Source organism: Eucyclogobius newberryi, unplaced genomic scaffold (genome assembly GCF_026437365.1).
Source record: "Eucyclogobius newberryi isolate DKJ021-1_F unplaced genomic scaffold, fEucNew1.0.hap1 SCAF_21, whole genome shotgun sequence".
Taxonomy (NCBI): Eukaryota; Metazoa; Chordata; class Actinopteri; order Gobiiformes; family Gobiidae; genus Eucyclogobius; species Eucyclogobius newberryi.
In genome coordinates this window covers 16553182-16573587 of record NW_027315846.1, presented here as the reverse complement: position 1 = coordinate 16573587, position 20406 = coordinate 16553182, and the positions used below count along the sequence as shown (strand labels likewise).

Genomic DNA, 20406 nt, shown 5'->3' with positions numbered 1-20406 from the left:
ATTTAGTGCTACTTCCTCTAATTTTGGCTTGTTTTTTGATTATGGCTTGTTTTTCTTCTCGAACTGCAACTTGACTGATTTAAAACTATAATAAATATTTACCACAGGTTCTATCCCACCAAACTAAGTCATAATTAGAAAAACATTTTTAAAATTCATATGCACTTTAATCTCAATTTGAAGGTCTATCATACTAAATTACTTAAAGGTGCACTTAGTGTTAAGCACATCTACAGTATCCCCATGGACACAAGCAGGCCCAGTTACAGGTCAGATCTGTGGAGACGCAGTAAGAATGTATGTTTTTTGTTGTTGTTGTTCAATTTGCATTTTAATATGAGCTTTGAATATAATCATTTTATTAAAACATGAATCACTAATCTAATCAACTAACCAGGAAGGCGAGTAACAAAAGAATAACGTCTAAAGAATAAAGTTTAAAAAATAAAGTAGATGGCAGAAATGCACAAATCATGCAGCCCTATAACCCAGAACTAAACCAGGTCTGTCTCATGCAGTGCTAAAGTTTAAATCAAGACCACTATCAGACCAGGACCAACGTAGAACTAAACCAGGTGGGCAACAAAACACCTGTAACTGAATGAATGCAGGATAGTTTAATGCCATACTACGGAACATGTGATGCACCAGAAAAGTTACATAGTGCACCTTTAATAGTGCTTCTTTCTCCATTTAAACAATTATCAATAGTAAAAATGGACAGTACAGTAGCTTTACTCACAACCTGATTCAAATCCTGGCATGTTTGTAGTGTAGAGACATAGACTGAAGCTATATCAGTGGTTCTAGTAAGTAGTAGTTGTTGGGTTGTAATGCCAGTAACAGTAAAAGTATTAGCAGTTTTTGTTTCCCCTGTCCGTGCCTCTTATGATACCCTTTACGTATTTAAAAATTAATCAAATCTTTCTGACAACACTCCCATGCCTCTGAAGTTTTCTACTCAGCACTTTAAAAAGCCAATGTTTCTCTGTTAAAATTATAACTCTTTCCCCTTCAGTAAGTGCTTCCCTCGCCTTGTTTCCAGGCGCCATGACGGTGCAGTTTTCACCCACTTACTATTACTGCACAGCTTTGATTAAACACATCCATCTTTTATTATTGCTATTGCGCTTCTACACCTACGGAGGCCATCTACATCATAGTAAAACAAGCAAGCGTTACATAACTTGTTATTAGCGTTTAGGTGACCGCGGTGACTGATGGGGCCGCTCGCCAACATTCCCTGCGCGTGGGATAGTTGGCAGGTCAGCTCTACAACGTGCCAGAGGTGTAAACTGCAGAGATCAGCATCGCACATAGCTTTTTTTCCTGTCTGTTTCCTCTCCTCGTGTTGGTTTATAATGTGTGGCAGGCTGCATAAATAGCACAGAATAGATCGGTGGCTTGATGTTGTGATTAGTAGCTTTATATTCCATCATATGCCAAGTCTATCTGCGGTAGTTCTCCGTAAACTTTGTCTTCAGTTATCAGAGCTAAGAAAGTTTTCAAACGTCAGCATGATGGATACGGACCCAACAGAATACAATGAAAGTGCATGTATACCTGAAAGGTTTTGACAGCGAAGTGGCAAGTTGAGATTTATGGTTCAAAATTGTCTCTCGTCTGTTTTTCTGGAGATATTAATGCTTGCCATATGCCAGGGGAAAACACATTTGTTCTAAAGTTATCTTGTGGTGCCTGAAAATTCTGTGTATAATTGTGTGTGTGTTTTTTTTAAGATGTGACATTTTGATTGTTCAAATAGAGTGGGCATAGAAGAAATGTTTTACTTGAAAGTATCAGGTACAAAAGTAGTTAATGATAAAAGACTTAACAAGAACAAGTCTTAAAAATGATTTGTGTTTCATTGTTTATGCTAATGTTTTTTTTATTTTATATATTATATATATATATATATATATAATTATTTATTATTATTATTATTATTATTATTATTATTATTATTATTAATTATTTTTTTCCCCTCTCCATCCCTTGTTGGGAAATGGGAGGTTTTGTCTATAGGAGTTTTTGTTTATTAGAGTTTTTGTTTATAAGAGTTCTTCTATTGAGAGTGTTTTTTAAACTTCCTATAAGTTATCTGTTCTTTTCCTCTGTATCTAACTGCGTTGCAACAATGAAATTTCCCCATGTGTGGACAATAAAGGATTATCTTATCTTATCTTATGTTGCTATTTGACCATGTTGTTTTGCAGGAGCAGAGGCTGAGGTATCTGCAACAGGGAGGTCGAGGCAGCCAGGCACATTCTCAGGTGCGCTGCAGATCTGTTCTGTGAATCAGACGTGACCAAATCAGACATACACAGAAATGTTAAATCTATATTGTATTTTGTAGGCCGAAGCAGAGAAGCTACAGAGGTTAAAGGAGCGCGTGGAAACTCAGGAGGCAAAACTTAAGAAAATCCGAGCCATGAGAGGACAAGTGGACTATAGTAAACTGATCAACGGAAACCTATGTAAGTCTGTACTCTTGACATGAAACTCTATAGACATGATGTAGTGGATTTCAACTACACAATATGCTTACACTGGATAAATCTCTTTGCTCTATGGTGGTCATGGTTTAATTATGATGAAGTAAGACAGTCATAACAGATGGCGTGCTTCAATTTCACATTTAGCTGAGTAATTTCTCCCCTTTCCCTCAGCGGCAGAGATCGAGCACGTTAGCAATCTATTTCAAGAAAAACAGGCCGAGCTGCAGACCGCCGTGATCCGGGTCGACCAGGTACCATTACACAAACGAGCATGAGCAAAATATCAATATTATTCATGATATATTACACATTTGCGATTATGTTTTTAGCTTGCGCTGCAGTTGGATGATCTGAGGAGAGGTCGTCTGCAGATGCATTTGTTGGGGCCGCAGCATGGAGCACCCACGGGACCCCAGGGCGCACACATCACCGGACAGAAAGGGTCACCTCTGTCCGGGCCCGCCACCATCGAGCTGAGGAAACTCTACCAGGAATTACAGGTACATTCATCATCCAAGGAATTGTACTCAAAACGTGTACTGTTAGATCAAGAGAATAATACAAGAATATGTGAAAGAGTTAATTTGATATTTATTAAAGATTGACTTGGCATGAGAAAACATTACTGTACATGCAAATCACATCGAAAAAAAAGTTAAAACATTCACATAAAAGGGAACATTATAAGAGGGCCTACACACAAACTGACATTATAACACAAGGAGACACTAAGAATACATTATTATAAATACTAGCAAACTACTTATTACCCAGCACTTTCTTTACAGACTTACATTTCTGGATATTTAAATCATTAAAATTCCTTGTAAGCGAAGTTGTTTTAGTGAGCTGTGTGTGGTGTGCTCTCTTCACCAGGCCCGGAACCGCCAAAACCTGGAGCAGAGCAGTAAGTTGTCCCAAAACAAGGAGCTACTGAACAAGAGAAACACCCAGGTGACAATGATGGATCAGCGCCTCGGAGACCTGCGAGAGCGACTGCACAAGAAGAAGGCCGAGGTACTTCTTCGCCTGTGTCCTATCGGGTCGTCTTTTACCTCCAATCCTGTTACTTACACTCATGTCCTTATTTGTCTTATTCTAGTTAAGCCGTCTGAATGGAGGAGGGGTCCCAACTCCACCCACATCTCACTCGGGCGGCAGTGTTTCGGGACGGGTGGCGGCCGTGTGCCCCTACATCCAGGTCCCATCAGAGAACAGACAAGAAAAGAGTTACCCACTGGCCTCGGACCCACCCACCAAGCCGACCCCTCTCAGTCACATCCGCTCTCTATCAGGTTAATACAACTACTACTGAAATAACGTTGACTATTCCAATATACATGGTTCTAATTGTTGTCTTTGGATCTCTCACCCTGCTTGTTACCCTTAAATGTTGTTCTTTTGTTCACTACCCCGTTTTTGTAAATAATGTGCCCGTGACATCATTGTGGGTTCACCACGATGATGTGTTCTGCCCCGGCTGGTCCACTACGCTTGTCTTTGTTGCTCTTGAACTTGGTGCACCCACACAGAGGAGGACAGGAGTGCCGTCATGAAGCCTCCCAGCCAATGGAAAGAGTCCGATTTGGACCTGGTCGTCAGCACGTCCCCAGAGAAGTGGGAGGGTGACAGTATCAACAGTGAGTGCACAGGGGGTGTTAGCGAAGGGCGCTCGATTTCACTAGAGCGGCTCGCGACGGAGAGAGAGATGGTCGTACCTGCTCCATGTCCAGTATCAGCTGTCTGTGTTTTGGCTGGAGTCAAGACCTGGGGGGAAAAAAGGGTTTGAACATCAGTAGGAAGGCTGTGGAACAGATGGTTGGGACACAGAACAGAATTAAATGAGCTGGATGAGATTGACCTGCTAATGGAGAGTACAGGATGTAAAGGCCCAAACATGACACTGGACACTCAGCAGCTGTGCGAGGTCACCAAAACACAGTCTAAAAAACAGAAGGTCAGATCCCCTACTGAGGTAAGGTACATTTGAAACAGATTTACTTGAGTGCTTCCAAAGAAAATAAACTGCTTCCATCCCATAGTCGAATATACGATTTACAAAATGTCCCCATGTGTGGACAATAAAGGAATATCTTATCTTATACACGTTTCAAACACATAATGTTATCTAGAAATCTTAAAAAATTGAAAATGAACCTAAACGTATGACTTATAAATTGCATTGTAACATTGCATTGATTCACATTACAATTTTGTACAGTTTCTGTTTCTGTTTTTTTCAAATCAAACCCCTTTAAATAAGTACCGGTACACATATTGTACATATTGGTTTTCTCAAAGTTTACTTTCCTGAATGTCTTGACACTTCGCTGGAGTGGACCTTTTGTGTCACTGAATGCCAGAACAAATGCCACTGCTCTGTTTATGGCTGCTGCTGCTTATATAATGTGGAAAATACAATATAAATCATGTTGGGGCTGTGCGGTCCATGCGGGCACTAAGTGAATGAGAGGAAGTGAGATGTACACAGACTACATGCTCTGTGAGTTCTGTGGCTGACTGATAGCTGCTCCTGCGCTCACTGGAGAGATTAAAGCTCCACGCAAAATGTCAGTGCTGAGAGTCTATTATTGTGGATGAATACCATCACAGGGACAAGGTCCAAAACATTTACAATAGGAGTGGAAAATACCACCAGTTTATTTAAGTTTGACATATCATTATGGTGCCAGTTGAATTCCTCCCTTATAAGATAAAGATAAGATAAGAGCGGAAGGCCAGACCTTTGTTTGAACTGTTTGTCCTGTGGTGGGTGAGGTCATCTGCAGTGGTCCACAGGACCAGCTTAGGACTGCCTGCTTTACTGGTTAATCAGTTTTAGTCTGGTCAAGTTACCTAACGGAGGTTCACTAAAGTCAGTTTACACATGGGCAGTAGTCTGACTCTTTTCCATAGCCCTCTATAAAATCACAGGGTTGCTTGATGAGAAGAGGATATTGTATTTGTATGTCATCTTTACTTTCAATATATATTTACTTCTATTTAAAAAAGAAAGATAAACTTCCTCCACCACCACATATACACATATTGTAATGGGAGTTTATAGCATATTGTCTGTTTTCAGAATGCAATGAGCTCGCCCTCTGTGTTGTTAAGTGTGTAGTGAGGCCAAGTTAAAACACACTCCACTCGTAGAGTATTAACCCGTCAGGTGACCTTGGCTATAACGGACAGTGGACGGTGGGACTGGACTAGAGGCTGAGCAGTGCTTCACCATCATTATATAATACACGGGTCAAACGGCCTGTTGCTCAGACAGGCTTTGGGCTCAGACAACCATGTGAAGTGCTTTTCTTATTTACGCGAGCAAATCCTTGAAGTGAATGTGTGACTGTGTGAAGGACGCTCTAATCACCGCTGAGCATTCAGAGTGGCTCTTAATAAGGCATTTTGTTGTTGACTGCTGTTTAAGATGATGTCAAGTTATGTTGTTGTCACTACATGCACTTGTTATTATTCAAACCAACTACTAAGTGATCATGTTTTAACATTTATTTTTAACTCTATTCATTCATTACTACAGCATCATTATCATCTGTGTGTTTTTCCCCTGTAATATTTTTCCCTAATTGACCCATAACACGCAAACCTCCTTTGTTCCTTTTAGCTAATGAAGCGTCCTGGCCGAGCATGAGTAAGAGTTTATCTGACTGGAGAAACAACAGTCCTGAGCAGGTAGAACTTAAGTTATACACATTTACTTGAGGTACTAGCAGCCATTTCTAAACCCATGTTCTTGTTTCCCCAGCCTGTTCCCTCTGGCTATGGTACATATCCCAGTGCCACTCACCAGCTGGCACACCACTCCACCACCAGCTCCCTGCCCCGCTCTGCGCCTGGTACTCTGGGCTGGCCTCGCTCCAGTTCCAACGCCACCTCGTCGTCCTCTTCATCGTCATCCTCCCAACAAATTCAACAGCGTATTTCTGTCCCACCCAGTCAAGGTCATTTCCCAATCACTGCACTGACTTTAACCAGGTTTAAATCTGATGTACTAAAGGGAAGTGCTTGATGATCGTTTCTGCTCAGGTTCACTTTCTCCTCAAACAGAGCGGACGGACCACCCTCCTGCTGTGGCTGTGCGGCCCTACGTCCCAGAACACTCCTCCAAGCCTCAGTCACCCCGCAAGGGTCCCGCCACTATGAACAGCAGCTCGATCTACAGCATGTACCTGCACCAGCCACAGGCCAAAAACTATGGCTCCCTGAGTAACAGGACGACTGTCAAAGCAGGTACTGTCTATATGTTTGACAAAGCAAACACAGGCAAGGCAAGTTTGTTTGTAGAGCACAGTTCGTACACAAATGAATTCCAAGTGCTTAACAAAAGATGCATTCAAATAAAAATAAAAGAGACAAAAACATAGAGAATCGTGATAAAATTTACTTTAATAGTACATAAATACACAACTGAAATGTATCTGTCTTTGCAGTGTATGGAAAACCAATCCTCCCCAACTCTTCTGCCTCGCCGTCGCCTGTCCCGTTCCTCCATGGAGGGTCAAAAGGAGAGGACGTCCCAGATAAAGATGGAGGCAAACCTGGATTAGTTGAAGGCAGTGATGGACATGTGATGGCTCCTCCCAGCGTGGACAGCATCCCCCGCCCCCTCAGCCCCACCAAACTCACTCCAGTGGGTACGTATTAGAAGCACTCAACCAGTTTGATAAGACATAGAACCGTGAAATAAGTGAAATGGGGAGTGAACTGAAGGAGGGGGACTGAAAGTTCATGGTAATTTATGGTCTCTTCATGCAGTAAAAACTTGCAGCATAATACATTATGTTCACTTCTCACTTTCACAGCCCATTCCCAGCTCAGATATCAGAGTGATGCAGACCTCGAGGTTCTCCGCCGTCGCCTTAGCAACGCCCCACGACCCCTGAAGAAACGCAGCTCAATTACAGAACCAGAGGGGCCACAGGGGCCGAACATTCAGAAACTCTTGTACCAAAGGTCAGAGGCTTAATCAAATTAAGGCACAACATTAAAACAATTAAATGCCCTGGATTCAATTATTATGCTACCCAATTTATTTATTTATTTCCATTAAATAAATAGAACAGAGACACAGACAGAGAACATGACATAGAGATGATAAACAAACATAAATTGCACTGAAAAAAACCTGTATATTTCTTGTCATCCAGACCTTAAATCTCAGGTCGGGGCAGTTTGGGGTAAAAGTTTTCACTTCACCGCAAGAGGAAATTCATTATCCATAATGTCGTTTGTGTGTTTTCATATCCCATAAACCATAACCAAATTAATTATAATTGTTGGAGAGGCAACTCTGGACTGTGTGGACTGTAAGGTGCTGGTTCAGGTGTGTAGCTGGCACTGCTCTGGAGCGCCGGCCAGAGCCCTACTTAAGGCCAGGATGGATATTCGGATAGACGGGAACAATGAGGAGACACGAGGACGTGTTCAGGAGCTTTATTGAACCTGACAGGTTCACACAGACTGCTCTCTGATTCGTAATTGTCACCGTAAACGTCCGTAAACCTGGCGGACTTCTTCTTTGGTGTTATATGGCGTTGGTATCCAAGCGTTACATTACCGCCACCCACCGTAGTTGTTTATTCTTTAGACTTTTATTCTTTAGACTTTATTCTTTATTTATTTATGTTGTTGTTGTTGTTTTATGGCGGTTGGCATCCAATTGTTGCATTACCGCCAGACTTTATTCCTCAGACTTTTCGTAGTCCTCAGACTCTGTCGTAGTCCGTTGTTGTTGTTGTTGTTGTAACTGTTGTTGTTGTTGTTGTTGTTGTTTTATGGCGGTTGGCATCCGAGTGTTGCATTACCGCCAAACTTTATTCCTCAGACTCTGTCGTAGTCCGTAAAAGTACTCCTCCCATTGCTTTGGCGTTACAAAGCCCATGAGGTCATGATGTGTTTTTGTGACTAGAATAGTTGTTGTGTCAGAGACCAACCGGCTTTATCCCAGGGAGACTCTTCTTCACCTTCCTCGCCCTCTTTGACGTTCGGTGCTTTGGAAGTACAAAGCCCATGAGATCATGGGACATCTTTGTTGTTTATTTATGTTGTTGTTGTTGTTGTTGTTGTTTTATGGCGGTTGGCATCCAAGTGTTGCATTACCGCCAGACTTTATTCCTCAGACTCTTATTCTCGTTCTGCCGCTTATATACCTTTATCTTCAAAGCACAGGTGATGTCATAACGTGTGATGTCATAGAGCACACTATCACGCAAAGGCGGTAGCGCCCTTGAACAGGAAAGGAGCGCCAAAGGGCACAAATTTAAAGAATACTGTTTAAAGTCGAAGATGTACAAATACAGTAGGTGGCGGTAATGTAACACTTCGATACCAGCCGCCATAAAACACCATAGGAGAAGTAGAAGAAAGGAATGCAGGTGACATCATCATAAAGTACACTATCATGCAAAGGCTTGAGCACCCCCACTGGACGTCCCATGTCCCACGTCCTAACTAAGTGCATGGAAACAAAGGAGATACACTAATACTATTTTACATCACTCTAAAGCAGTTATTTGTCTATTCATTTCATGTGACAATAGGAATTCAATCTTCAATGCAACTACTGCTCAAATAAAGACATTCTATTCTATTTTAAATGCATTATTCAAGTTCAGTTTTATCTGTACTGTACATTTAACAAGCCAAGCACGAAAAACAGACAATTTACAGTGTTCCCTTTTTGTTTTAGGTTCAACACTTTGGCTGGAGGCATTGAAGGAGTCTCAGGTACAAACTTAATCCTAACCTCAATTTATGTATTTACTGTATATTATTCAGCCTGACTTACCACTACATTTCAGCCAACACTTTTTACCAACCCGACTGCCTATTGGGCGACATGGACAACCTACAATTGGCCAACGGCAGTATTGAGCCGAGCAATAAGCCTGCCACTGCTCCTGCTCCTGCCACTGCTCCTGCCACTGCACCTGCACCTGCCCAAGACGTTGAGGGAAAGACCCTGATTACAGAACCTCACATGCAGCGTCTGTGCCCGTCGTCCGCTGCTAAAGAAACGCCCAAAGAGTCGACAACAGCTGACAAAGCCAACCACGCGCCCCCGTCCAAACAGAAGGGCTCCTCTCCCACTCCGGACAGGCCAGAGGACCAGAATAACAACAGCCAGAAGAGTGTTAGTCCCGCTCGTACTTCTGTGAGCCACTCGTCCCCGTCACCCTCGCCTCCTGCCGCGCCTGCACAGCCTAAAGTAACAAGACCTACAATGTAACATGTTATCTATGAGAACTGGCTTGAGTTAATGTCCCTGTTCATTGTTGTCCAGGTGAAACGAACCAACTTAAAGAAGCCAACATCGGAGCGCACCGGACATGGCCTCAGAGTGAAGTTCAACCCACTGGCGCTGCTGCTGGACGCATCTTTAGAAGGAGAGTTCGACCTGGTGCAAAGAATTATATATGAGGTGATTATATCTACTGTACATTTGTTTGCGCCGGGTATCGTTATGCAACCATTTTACATGCCAAAAGAAAAACACCCACACCAGTGCTAAACCATGGCAGGTGGGAATTAAAAAGAAAATTCTCTGCCTTCTTCACAAAACTTTGACTTCTCTTTGATCATTGTCAGAGCAAATATTCCAGTTTGTACTACCACAATACACAAAACAGAAGAATAATGGTTTGTATCAGAAGCAGATGATGCTGTCTCTGTCTCCCACACCATTTTTGATTTCGCACCAGAAAAAAAGTGTCTGGTGGTCATTATCTGTGAAAGTCTTTTCAGTAACACTTTATAATAACTGCACTTAGGTATTCCTGCCTTCGTAAAGCATGAACAAAGACTTAATTCACAGTGAATGAATAGGTTATTAAGAACGATTCAAGCTTAGCAATTATTTAACTAATATTCAAACCCTCATTCCTAAACTTAACCTCAATTAATTTTGCCTGAATCATGCTTAATAAACTATATGTTCATTAAATCTTTGTTTTTGCTTTAAGGCAAATGAAGGTGATTATAAAGTGGTACCATCTTTTCCTATAAATATCTTTAATATATTCCGGTCTTAAATCTAATTTCACCTCATCTTCTTAAGCTTGATTACAAAATACTCCTGAACAACTCTCTGCACTTGATTATGCAATATTTACATGTTATTGAAGTATTTTACCTTGTGAATTACCACAAGCAGTCACCTAAAATAAATACAATATGGGATTCGTAATGTTGCAGATTACTGGATAAAAAACACAATAGCACAACTGACAAATACATGTCGTTCCATTCCATACATGTGTCTAAAATACACATTATGTCTTAGGTGGAAAACCCCAGCATGCCAAACGATGAGGGCATCACGCCTCTGCACAACGCGGTCTGTGCCGGACACCACCACATCGTCAAGTTCCTGCTGGACTTTGGCGTGAACGTGAACGCGGCTGACAGTGACGGATGGTGAGCGCCTTCAATCGTGTTACAGACTCATGAGGGGACGCCGCCCTCTGAAGGACCGGAGGGCGTCTGGCGGTGAACAGGCCGTGCTACTGCCGCCCGTAGGAAACAGTAACTGATGTAATAGCGTTTCCAAATTTGGCGGAGTGAGCGCCTCCAGATGAAGTTATTATATAAGATAAGATAAGATATTCCTTTATTGTCCACACATGGGGAAATTTCATTGTTGCAACGCAGGTAGATACAGATGAAAAGGACAGATAACTTATAGGAAGTTGAAAAAAAACTGTTAATAGAAGAACTCTTATAAACAAAACTCTTATAAACAAAAACTCCTATAGACAAAACCTCTAATTTCCTAATAAGGAATGGAGGGGGAAAATAAGGATAAAATAAAATAAAAACAGCTAGCGTAAGACAAGATAATACTAATAATAATGGTAAAATAAACACTCTATTTTCATCAGTTATATGCACATGAATGTGACATTATTGCATGTGAGTACGACAGTAATTGCACATGAATATGACGGTATTGCACATGGTTAAGTCAGTATTGTATAGTATATATGTCTAATAAGCTTCCATATCAAAACTTAAATTGATTAATTTGACCGTTTCACTCAATTCATGTTTAGCTAATGCCATCTAACTTCATGCCGTCATTAATTGTGTGTATTACATTTGTACATGTCTTGAATAAAGCAGAGCCCACCACACTAACATGATTATCTTTGCTTTGATTGGACCAGGACCCCTCTTCACTGCGCGGCTTCCTGTAACAGCGTGCACCTGTGTAAAATGCTGGTGGAGTCCGGGGCGGCCATTTTCGCCACGACGATCAGTGACGTGGAGACAGCTGCGGACAAGTGTGAAGAGATGGAGGAGGGATACATGCAATGTTCACAATTTCTATATGGTGAGTGGAGACTGTGCAGTAAATTGTCATCACAAACAAAATGTAATGCAGTATTTTTTGGTATTTCTTCCTCAGGTGTGCAGGAAAAGTTGGGTGTGATGAACAAAGGCCTTGTTTATGGTCTGTGGGATTACACGGCGCAGCAGTCGGACGAGCTGTCCTTCGGTGAGGGAGACAGCGTCACCGTGCTGCATCGCCGTGACGACAATGAGACGGAGTGGTGGTGGGCGCGACTGAACGACCGCGAGGGATATGTGCCCCGGAACCTGCTGGGGGTAAGGCACCACACACAGCACAACACTGCATGTATTTATATTATTTGTGTTTGTAAATCTATTGGATGTCGAAACTTGATGATAACGTTTGGCCTTAGGGATCATCTCAAAATGTGTTGAAGCAGAAAAGACTTAATTTTTTTCGTCTCTCTCTGGACCCCCTCCCCCCCCAAAATACTTTGTCTGGCTTCACATAAAATTTTACGCGTTGTTAAAACGATAGTAGCTTGATAGACCCTGCTCACCTCTAGTGAACATCCCTGAACATCCTTTGGTAAGTTTGTATTTAGAAGTTATGAACTCCAAATAATGTCACCTGTCCCGCATGTCTGTCTACTCAATCCACATGGTCCACGGGCCCTAGGGGCCCTAGGGGCCCTACGGCACATCCCATTCAACCGAAACTGTGAGATAACCACACTGAGACATCTCAAGAGGATGAGAGAGTGAGAAACTAATGTTTCTTGTCAAAACCTGTAATTGTCAATTGCCAGAGTTTAGACCTTAGACGTGATGTCAGAATGACAGAAGCAGGACACGCGCTTTTGTCTCAGTGAGAATCTCACGTCTTCTGTGATTGGCCGAAACCTCATGCGGGTTTGTTTTGTTTCCTTCTTCCGGTCAGTGCGTAGCACGTTACTAGAGCATAATCTCTTGATAATTTTCTGCGCTTCATCTTGCAGCAAAAAAGCTTTTCCAACTTTTCTGCACCAGCCGCGTTGGCGACGGCGACGCCCGCCCCACCCCTTGCGCGGGCCACGGCGCGCCGTGCTCCCCCGTGCGCTCCCCGTAGCACCCGCGCACGCACCCGCCCCGCTCCTCGCACGCACCCGCGTACTCCGCGCACGCACTCGCCGCCTAATGTTGGCCTAATGCTCGTTGCAGTTTTTTAGCATTTCAAAACAATTACTGCCACAAGAATGTATTGAAGCTTCAAAGCAACAAAAAGACAAAATGTAGGTTCAACCCCCCCCCAGACGAAAAATATTTAGTCTTTTCAGCTTCAACCCATTTTGAGATGATCCCTTACTTAGCAAAACTTTATATATTTTTTTCACTCTTGGATCCCATTTGTCCCATCTGTTTGTCCAGTTGCCCTAGTGAAGATTGTTGTGTTGTGTATCTATCATTTGCTGCTGTCGCCTCATTTATTTCACATTGTGTCTCGACCAATAGTGCTACTGAGTTGTTGTGTGGTCATTGTTACAAATGAGAGCTCTTGTCGATGAAGTTACCTATTCTCGCAAAACATCAAATTCACGAACTGCAGATAATACTTTGAATGCACAAAAATAGCTGATGTGTAAATTGGCTTTAAAAAAAAAGAAAATAACTAAAGTTTACATTAACTGTACAAAATTACGCTCTTCTGAAGCCTGTAGAAATGTCTGCTGGGTAATTTATGCCTGGGGTAGTACAGAGGCACACATTCTATAATGCTTATAGCTCATGCTTTTATTAGAACAGCTGAACTACTTTAATAAAACTGTCTTATCCAGCTCAGGCTCAGCAGCTGTGCCCTACTGTATAGAACGCTGTCTCACTATCTGCAGAAATAGTTCAATTTCCGTACCTGTTTATGAGGCGCTACTATGATGCCTAATAAGAATATCTTTTTGACATTCAGAGATACTTTACATTGTAAAAGTGGTGGTTAGCTTTTACTGCTATCGGCACAGCTGCCTTAGGGCTGACTGACAGAAATGATAATTACGATAATTACTATATCAACATATCGTTCAATAACAATATCTTTTGGGGCTCATCATTTATCATGTGTACCTTGTCTTTGCATTAGAATTTTATTTTATTTTTTATACACACTGATGTTTTAGTTGTAGAGGGTTGAAAAAGTAACTTCTATGGCTAATTATAAGATAAGATATTCCTTTATTGTCCACACATGGGGAAATTCCATTGTTGCAACGCAGGTAGATACAGAGGAAAAGGACAGATAACTTATAGGAAGTTTAAAAAACACTCTTAATAGAAGAACTCTTATGAATAAAACTCTTATAAACAAAAACTCCTACAGACAAAACTTCTCATTTCTTAATAAGGAATGGAGGGGAAAAATAAAGATAAAATAAAATAAAAACAGCTAGCGTAAGACAAGATAATACCAATAAAAAATTATCATTTCATTCCGGTATTTGCTTGTTGCAGCTCATGCGTTTAAACATTTTTACAGCGATTATCTTGCTTTATGGTTATTGTGTCTGTGGCATGAAGTAGTTTCAATATCACACTTCTGAAGCAATACACCGTGACATGCCTATCTGTGCCAACTCACTCACATATCACAATAGGAAAAGGTGTCTTGCCAAGCCAAAGGGCACAACAACATTTTACAACAACCACTGAACCACTGCGTCCTCAATTCGTGTTTATTTCGACTTAATATGGATTTTAAATGTGTGTGTTTGTGTGTGTGTGTGTGTGTGTGTTATTACGATGCACTGACCCAATCCTCTGTCTTTTCTGGTGCTCTCTCCAGCTGTATCCCAGGATCAAACCCAGACAGCGCTCACTGGCGTAGGGCCCAGATCTGGAACCGCGTGAACTGCCAGGCAAAGCAGGGGAGCGTGCACAAGAAGAGTAGCTGCATGTGAGCCAAGGCATTATCGGAAGAGGAGATAAAAATATGGAAGTGGAAACGCGACTGGACGTGTGCTTTTTTTTTGTTTGCGCGGATAAGAAAACAAAAGACGCTTGAATGTCATTTTAACAAGCAGAATAGAACATTGCCGCATGAGCGAGATGCTTCAAAATCCACGTGTTTAGATGTAACTTTCAAGCGACTAAACTTTATTTTTGTATGGCCGGATAAAAAAGCATTCATCTTTGTGAAGTGTGCCACAGAAGCATGCGTCCTCTACTCAAATGCAATGAAAGCAGTATGCAAGCATGATGATGGTGTGTTTAAAATAAGCTGAAAAATGAAGGATGAAGAAGAAGGAGAATGAATGTGTAGCAGGAAAGAGTAAGGTGCAATAAAAGTGTAAGGCAAGTCAAGTTTGTTTGTTTACAGGCGATTGGACTGTGTCACTGAGCTCTCGTGAAATGTCTGAGGATGTAGGAGGAGACTGACAGGAGGATACATTTTTGGGGGGGTATAAAATATTAGTTTAAGAAATGAAAGAAGACTATGCTGTGTCATTTCTCACTAATACAAGCTGGCTGTTACACTAATATAAAGAACAAATGTATGTATATTATATTCTCAACAACAACAAACTGTAAAATGCTGTTTCCTATGGACAGGTTTAAAAGTGTTGAATTAAATGATCCCACGAAGTTAAATCATTAGCGAGATGTTACAATAAAAGGTTGATTATGACATTGTGGGGAAAAGTCTGATTTTTGTTTTGTTTTTTACACAAAGTATTTCTATGACATAGTTGAACCAATACATTGATCTCATTATTGTGCTGCTTTGTTTGATTTCAGGCATTGAGCATTGTTTTTGTTGTTTTTTTCACTCAAATGATGTGTATACTATATTATATACAGGTCTAACTACTGTGACTTGTTTTGTGCCACTCACTGCTGCCACCTAGTGTACATAAAAGCGACACGTGAAAGTTTATACTGAGACATTGCTTGTTGATGTAAATTTAGGCCTAAACCATTTCATGTTGTGCATAATCAATGTTTCACAGATTGTGTACAGTATTAATAAAATATAGTACTTCATGCAGAGAACCAAAATGTGTCTGTATTATGATGATTATTTTTCAAACTTGTTTCCTATGCAATGCTGCTCGTGCAATAGACTTGAGCATTACACTCCATCATCACAAGTCACCTTTACTCTAACAAGGAAAGTCATAAACCGTGGACTTTAGCCAAGTGTTGTGCTCTACATGGGATTATTCTCTGCAAAGGTGCGACGTAAATTTGGCTGTTTCCTATTTTGTTAAAATGGTGTTTCTCAACATTGTGACGAACGGAGCGTGAAGAAGTCGCGGATTGGCTCGTGTTTCAGCTTGAACTATAATCATTATCTGGGTCAAATGTCAAAACTACAAGATTTAGCTCTAGTCTGTGCTAAAGTAACGCTCAATAGATCCATGGTAACGCTGCCCGCAAAGAAACGGCACTTCCCGACAAGCATTGCGGCCAAGTTAGAATGATACATTGACATGATTTTATCAGGCCTACATATTTATCACTATTGTCAGTGATTTAATTGTACGCGGTTTTTCAAAAATAACGTGCGTTTACTATCACTTAAAAAAAAGAAAAAAAAAGAAAAAAATTATTAAACTATACTTTGTTTTGAAATCCATAACCGGAAGTGTGTATTGTTACTATTTCCTGCGCAATCATGTAGCTAGTGCTGTGATTTGCCTGCTTAAACTCCACACGAGATTATCAAATGGTCCAATAGTTTCCTTCAGATTTTCGTAAGACGTAAGGTATTTTTTCCTGCTCTACAAACGGTAGATGAATCAACTTTGCTGGAATTATGATATAACAGACTATTACGGATATGATGCATGATGCAAACAAACACACATCTGGTAAACTAACAGAGCACTATAACTTATGTAAAATTCGGCCCAATGTATTTCTCATCAAGTGTTATTTGTGCAGATATATTATGATAACACTAGTTAAAGGACCATATATTCAACCATCCCATTGGTAATTGATGTGTTAGTTTAGGTCATGTCAAGTAACATCCATATAAAGCTAACAAAGCAATGATTAAGAGTATTGATGAATAAATAGTCAATGGTTATAAATAGTTGTAGTCACACACTATAGTTTATAAACACTAACAGAGATGTAATTAACAGCTTAACTAGTTATTCATTAATATGTGGTCCCTGAACTAAAGTGTTCTAATGTTATTGCTGTGTCAATCATGCACACGGATTAAGAATGATGACAAAAAGGTGAATGTTTTTCTTAACCCAGTCAGGTTATGATCATGGCTGGACATTTCCATCTAAACACTCCTCTGCTGGAGAGCACTGGCATGTCCAAGCGGATGGGCACCACTGTCTATCTGAAGATGGAGAACTCCCAGCCCTCTGGCTCCTTCAAGATCCGTGGAATTGGACACCTCTGCCAAAAGGTATTAATATTCATAACCTACAGGAATACATGGGTCAAATAACATCTCAGCTTTGCCTAATCATCAGCCAATCTTTTATTCACAGCTTGCCAGTCAATCAAAAGGAGTGGTTTGCTCTTCAGGTAATTGAACACTTTGAAGATCATATTATAATTATTAATAGTGCTGATGTTGCGGGCTTTTTTGTAGGTGGTAATGCAGGTATGGCTGCTGCCTATGTTGCCAGACAAATGTGTGTACCAGCTACAATCATAGTCCCTTCCTCTACTCCTCAACTGGTGGTCCAGAGACTGCAGGATCAGGGGGCCACTGTTAAGATTGTAGGCAAGGTGGTATATTAGTTTTGACTATTAATCGGATCTAAGGAGTGCAATATTCAGAAGAGCATCATTTTTCATTTATTTATTTTACATTTAGGTTTGGGATGATGCCAATACAGAAGCCCTTCGATTGGCCGACATAGAGGGGCTGACTTATGTTCCTCCTTTTGATCATCCCCTACTCTGGTAAAAAACATACACATGGTCTTAAACTTAAAGTTCCTGTGACAGGTTGGACTACTCATTTTACTAAACTAAGCAATCTTTATAATATAATTATAATTTTACTGCCTGACACACTGTCACCTAGCAACCAACACACTTGGCCAAAATGTCACAGTAATTATTCTTTGACAAAAACAAGTACACGAGAACCACTTTGCTTTGTTTAAAGGCACTTCTGAATTCTGAGTCTTTTGAGTGTGACGTGATCAATATGTTTTTCCTTCCTGCCTTTTTCAACTTATTTTTCAACTTTCCTTCACTAACTGACACTTGAGTGGTGTAAAACTATAATTTATATTTACAGCAGGTCATATCCCACCTTATGAAGTCAAAATGAGAGAATTATAGAAACACACTGTAGTGAGTAAACCCAGACTGTGCCCACTCTCTCCGCAGGGAGGGTCATGCCAGTGTGATCTCGGAGGTGGCCTGCTCCCTGGGGCCGGGGGTGAAGCCTGGAGCTGTGGTGGTGTCTGTGGGCGGAGGGGGCCTGCTGTGTGGGGTCGTCCAGGGACTGAGGAGCGTGGGCTGGACGGATGTACCGGTCCTGGCCATGGAGACAGTGGGAGCCGACTGTTTCAATGCTGCAGTTAAAGCCGGCAAACGGGTCACTTTGGACGACATCACCAGGTTAGAAGCTTAATATTTCACTTAGGGACGTTTGGAAAATGGTGTTACAATTATTGCACAGAGAAACATCAATATTTTTTATGATTATTCCGATTATTGAAACCATGAACAGTGAAATAATGATCTTTTCAGTCACATTTTCAAATACATTCCCATTTTCATAATTATGATTCCATAATTAAACTTGGACTGTTTCAGATTAAACACCTCTTTACATTTAGATTTACTTTTTGCAGTATATATTGAATTGAATTTTTGCTTATGAAATGGTCATGATTATTCTTTTTTACTACTTATGATTATATTGTGACTGAAAAATCACAATGTTCTATTAAAACTAAATAATCTTAACATCCCTAGTTTCACAATATAAAAAAACTATTTCATAATATTGAAAACCGTTGTAAAAATGTTCATCTGAAACATATTTTGTCTGTCCATAGTGAGGCAAAATGTCTTGGAGCAAAGACAGTCTGTCAAAAGGCCTTTGAATGCAGCCAGTCCACAGAACTTAACATCATTTCAGAATTGGTCACAGATCAGCAGGCCCTGCACGCAGTGGAAACATTTCTGGGTCAGTTACAGGGCGTATCAATTGTGGACTGTGTGCAAAATGTTACCCGAATATTTTTGCTTAACGTTAAAGTAAAAAAGAAGTTCAGAATTATTTTGTGCTGTAGATGAAGAGCGCGTGTTGGTGGAGATGGCGTGTGGAGCCGCACTCGCTGCTGTCTACAGCGGGGTTATAAATCGACTACAAACTGACGGTATTAACAAACAATATCTTTAAACATCTGCCGTCATGATTAACAAAGTGATCATTACCTTGAATTAGAAGTATTTTAAACGTTTGTCTGCTTAGGTTGCCTGCCAGTTTCTTTGGGTCCCGTGGTGGTCATTGTGTGTGGAGGCAGCAGTGTGGACATGCAGCAGCTATCCCTTCTTAGGCAAAAACTTCTGGACTAATTACCACTCAAATTAAAAACAAAACCACATATTGAGTCACATTTTACTCTAGCAATATTATTTTCATGAATGTAACAGCGTAAATACATTTGAAAGGTACTAAGAAATCTGTAAAAACAGGGGTGAAAACTAACTAATTACAAATAATCTTACTTACCTTACTGTAATTGAGTAGATTTAATTTTTTTACTTTTACGAGTAGTTTTTTAAATGTGCACTTGTACTTGTAACGATACTATAATAGATCCATGACTTGTAACTGTACTTTTACTTGAGTAGTCTGCAACTGTAATGCCATTCTATGCCAGGTGGGGGTGCTATTGTTCTCTACAACAGATGTAGCGTTACTGTTGGAGTTCTGTTTCTACCTCTGAACAGTGAACACACCTGCATTTTGACACCAAATAATTGATCATGTTTATAATAGAAATCAAGTATATATATATTTACTATTTTCTTCCTCACAGATCTTCAATACAGTTCACAAATCAACAACAACATGACACCAAACCTACTTTATCATCTTATCAACTGTCATAGCTGCATATTCAAATCTAAAGCTGAATCATATTTGTAAGTTTACATGATGTAGTTTCACCCACATTTTGCCGTTCAGTCAACTTGTGTTGTGTGGGAAGCCATTACTATGGAAACAGCACTTCAGTTTTATTCCTGTAACGTCAGTGTTTTTTTTAATATTTGCTGTTCTCAAGTCAGACACTGGAATAAAAATGAGATAGACTTTGTTTTTATATATTTTGTTTGTATTCAGTATGTATTATTATAGTATCTATGTATTATAGAGTATATTTTTGGGGAGGTCAGACAATTTCCCAGTTTCATTATTATTGTTATACTATTCATTTTGGGTGGAATCATTTTCTTTTTCAAGCAAACAAAGCACAGCTAATCACATGTGTAAGTGAGAAAGGCCCATACCAGTTGCAGCTGGTTTATGAAAGGCTTAATCCCCTGAAAGTCACATTCCCCACACAAGCTGATGTCATATTATACATTTATGCAGTTCTGCTCATGTTTCTGTGAAAAGACC

The 20406-nt window shown here is 40.5% G+C and overlaps 2 protein-coding genes across 5 annotated transcripts in view; both read left to right on the top strand.

Moving 5' to 3' along the window:
• Positions 1–15434, top strand: part of LOC140370080 (apoptosis-stimulating of p53 protein 1-like) — a 35264-nt gene extending 19830 nt beyond the window's left edge. For 3 of the 4 annotated variants that reach the window (XM_072457024.1, XM_072457022.1, XM_072457025.1), the window contains 19 exons: positions 2217–2273; positions 2357–2477; positions 2670–2749; positions 2828–2998; positions 3375–3515; positions 3601–3793; positions 4031–4138; positions 6127–6194; positions 6268–6463; positions 6549–6752; positions 6953–7156; positions 7325–7475; positions 9211–9248; positions 9323–9729; positions 9805–9942; positions 10804–10937; positions 11687–11853; positions 11929–12128; positions 14626–15434. In XM_072457024.1, the coding sequence (XP_072313125.1) occupies positions 2217–2273; positions 2357–2477; positions 2670–2749; positions 2828–2998; positions 3375–3515; positions 3601–3793; positions 4031–4138; positions 6127–6194; positions 6268–6463; positions 6549–6752; positions 6953–7156; positions 7325–7475; positions 9211–9248; positions 9323–9729; positions 9805–9942; positions 10804–10937; positions 11687–11853; positions 11929–12128; positions 14626–14667 (2820 nt within the window). In that variant the 3' untranslated portion in view covers positions 14668–15434. The remainder of the gene's footprint in view (positions 1–2216; positions 2274–2356; positions 2478–2669; positions 2750–2827; positions 2999–3374; positions 3516–3600; positions 3794–4030; positions 4139–6126; positions 6195–6267; positions 6464–6548; positions 6753–6952; positions 7157–7324; positions 7476–9210; positions 9249–9322; positions 9730–9804; positions 9943–10803; positions 10938–11686; positions 11854–11928; positions 12129–14625) is intronic. The other variant, XM_072457023.1, reaches the window with a different exon arrangement.
• Positions 15435–17052: 1618 nt separating this feature from the next.
• Positions 17053–19488, top strand: sdsl (serine dehydratase-like). Its single transcript, XM_072458103.1, has 8 exons — positions 17053–17214; positions 17300–17336; positions 17404–17543; positions 17632–17720; positions 18156–18389; positions 18833–18963; positions 19070–19156; positions 19252–19488. The coding sequence occupies exons 1-8, from the start codon at positions 17062–17064 to the stop codon at positions 19353–19355; spliced, it is 975 nt and encodes a 324-aa protein (XP_072314204.1). The 5' UTR covers positions 17053–17061; the 3' UTR covers positions 19356–19488.
• The last annotated feature ends 918 nt before the right edge of the window (positions 19489–20406 follow it).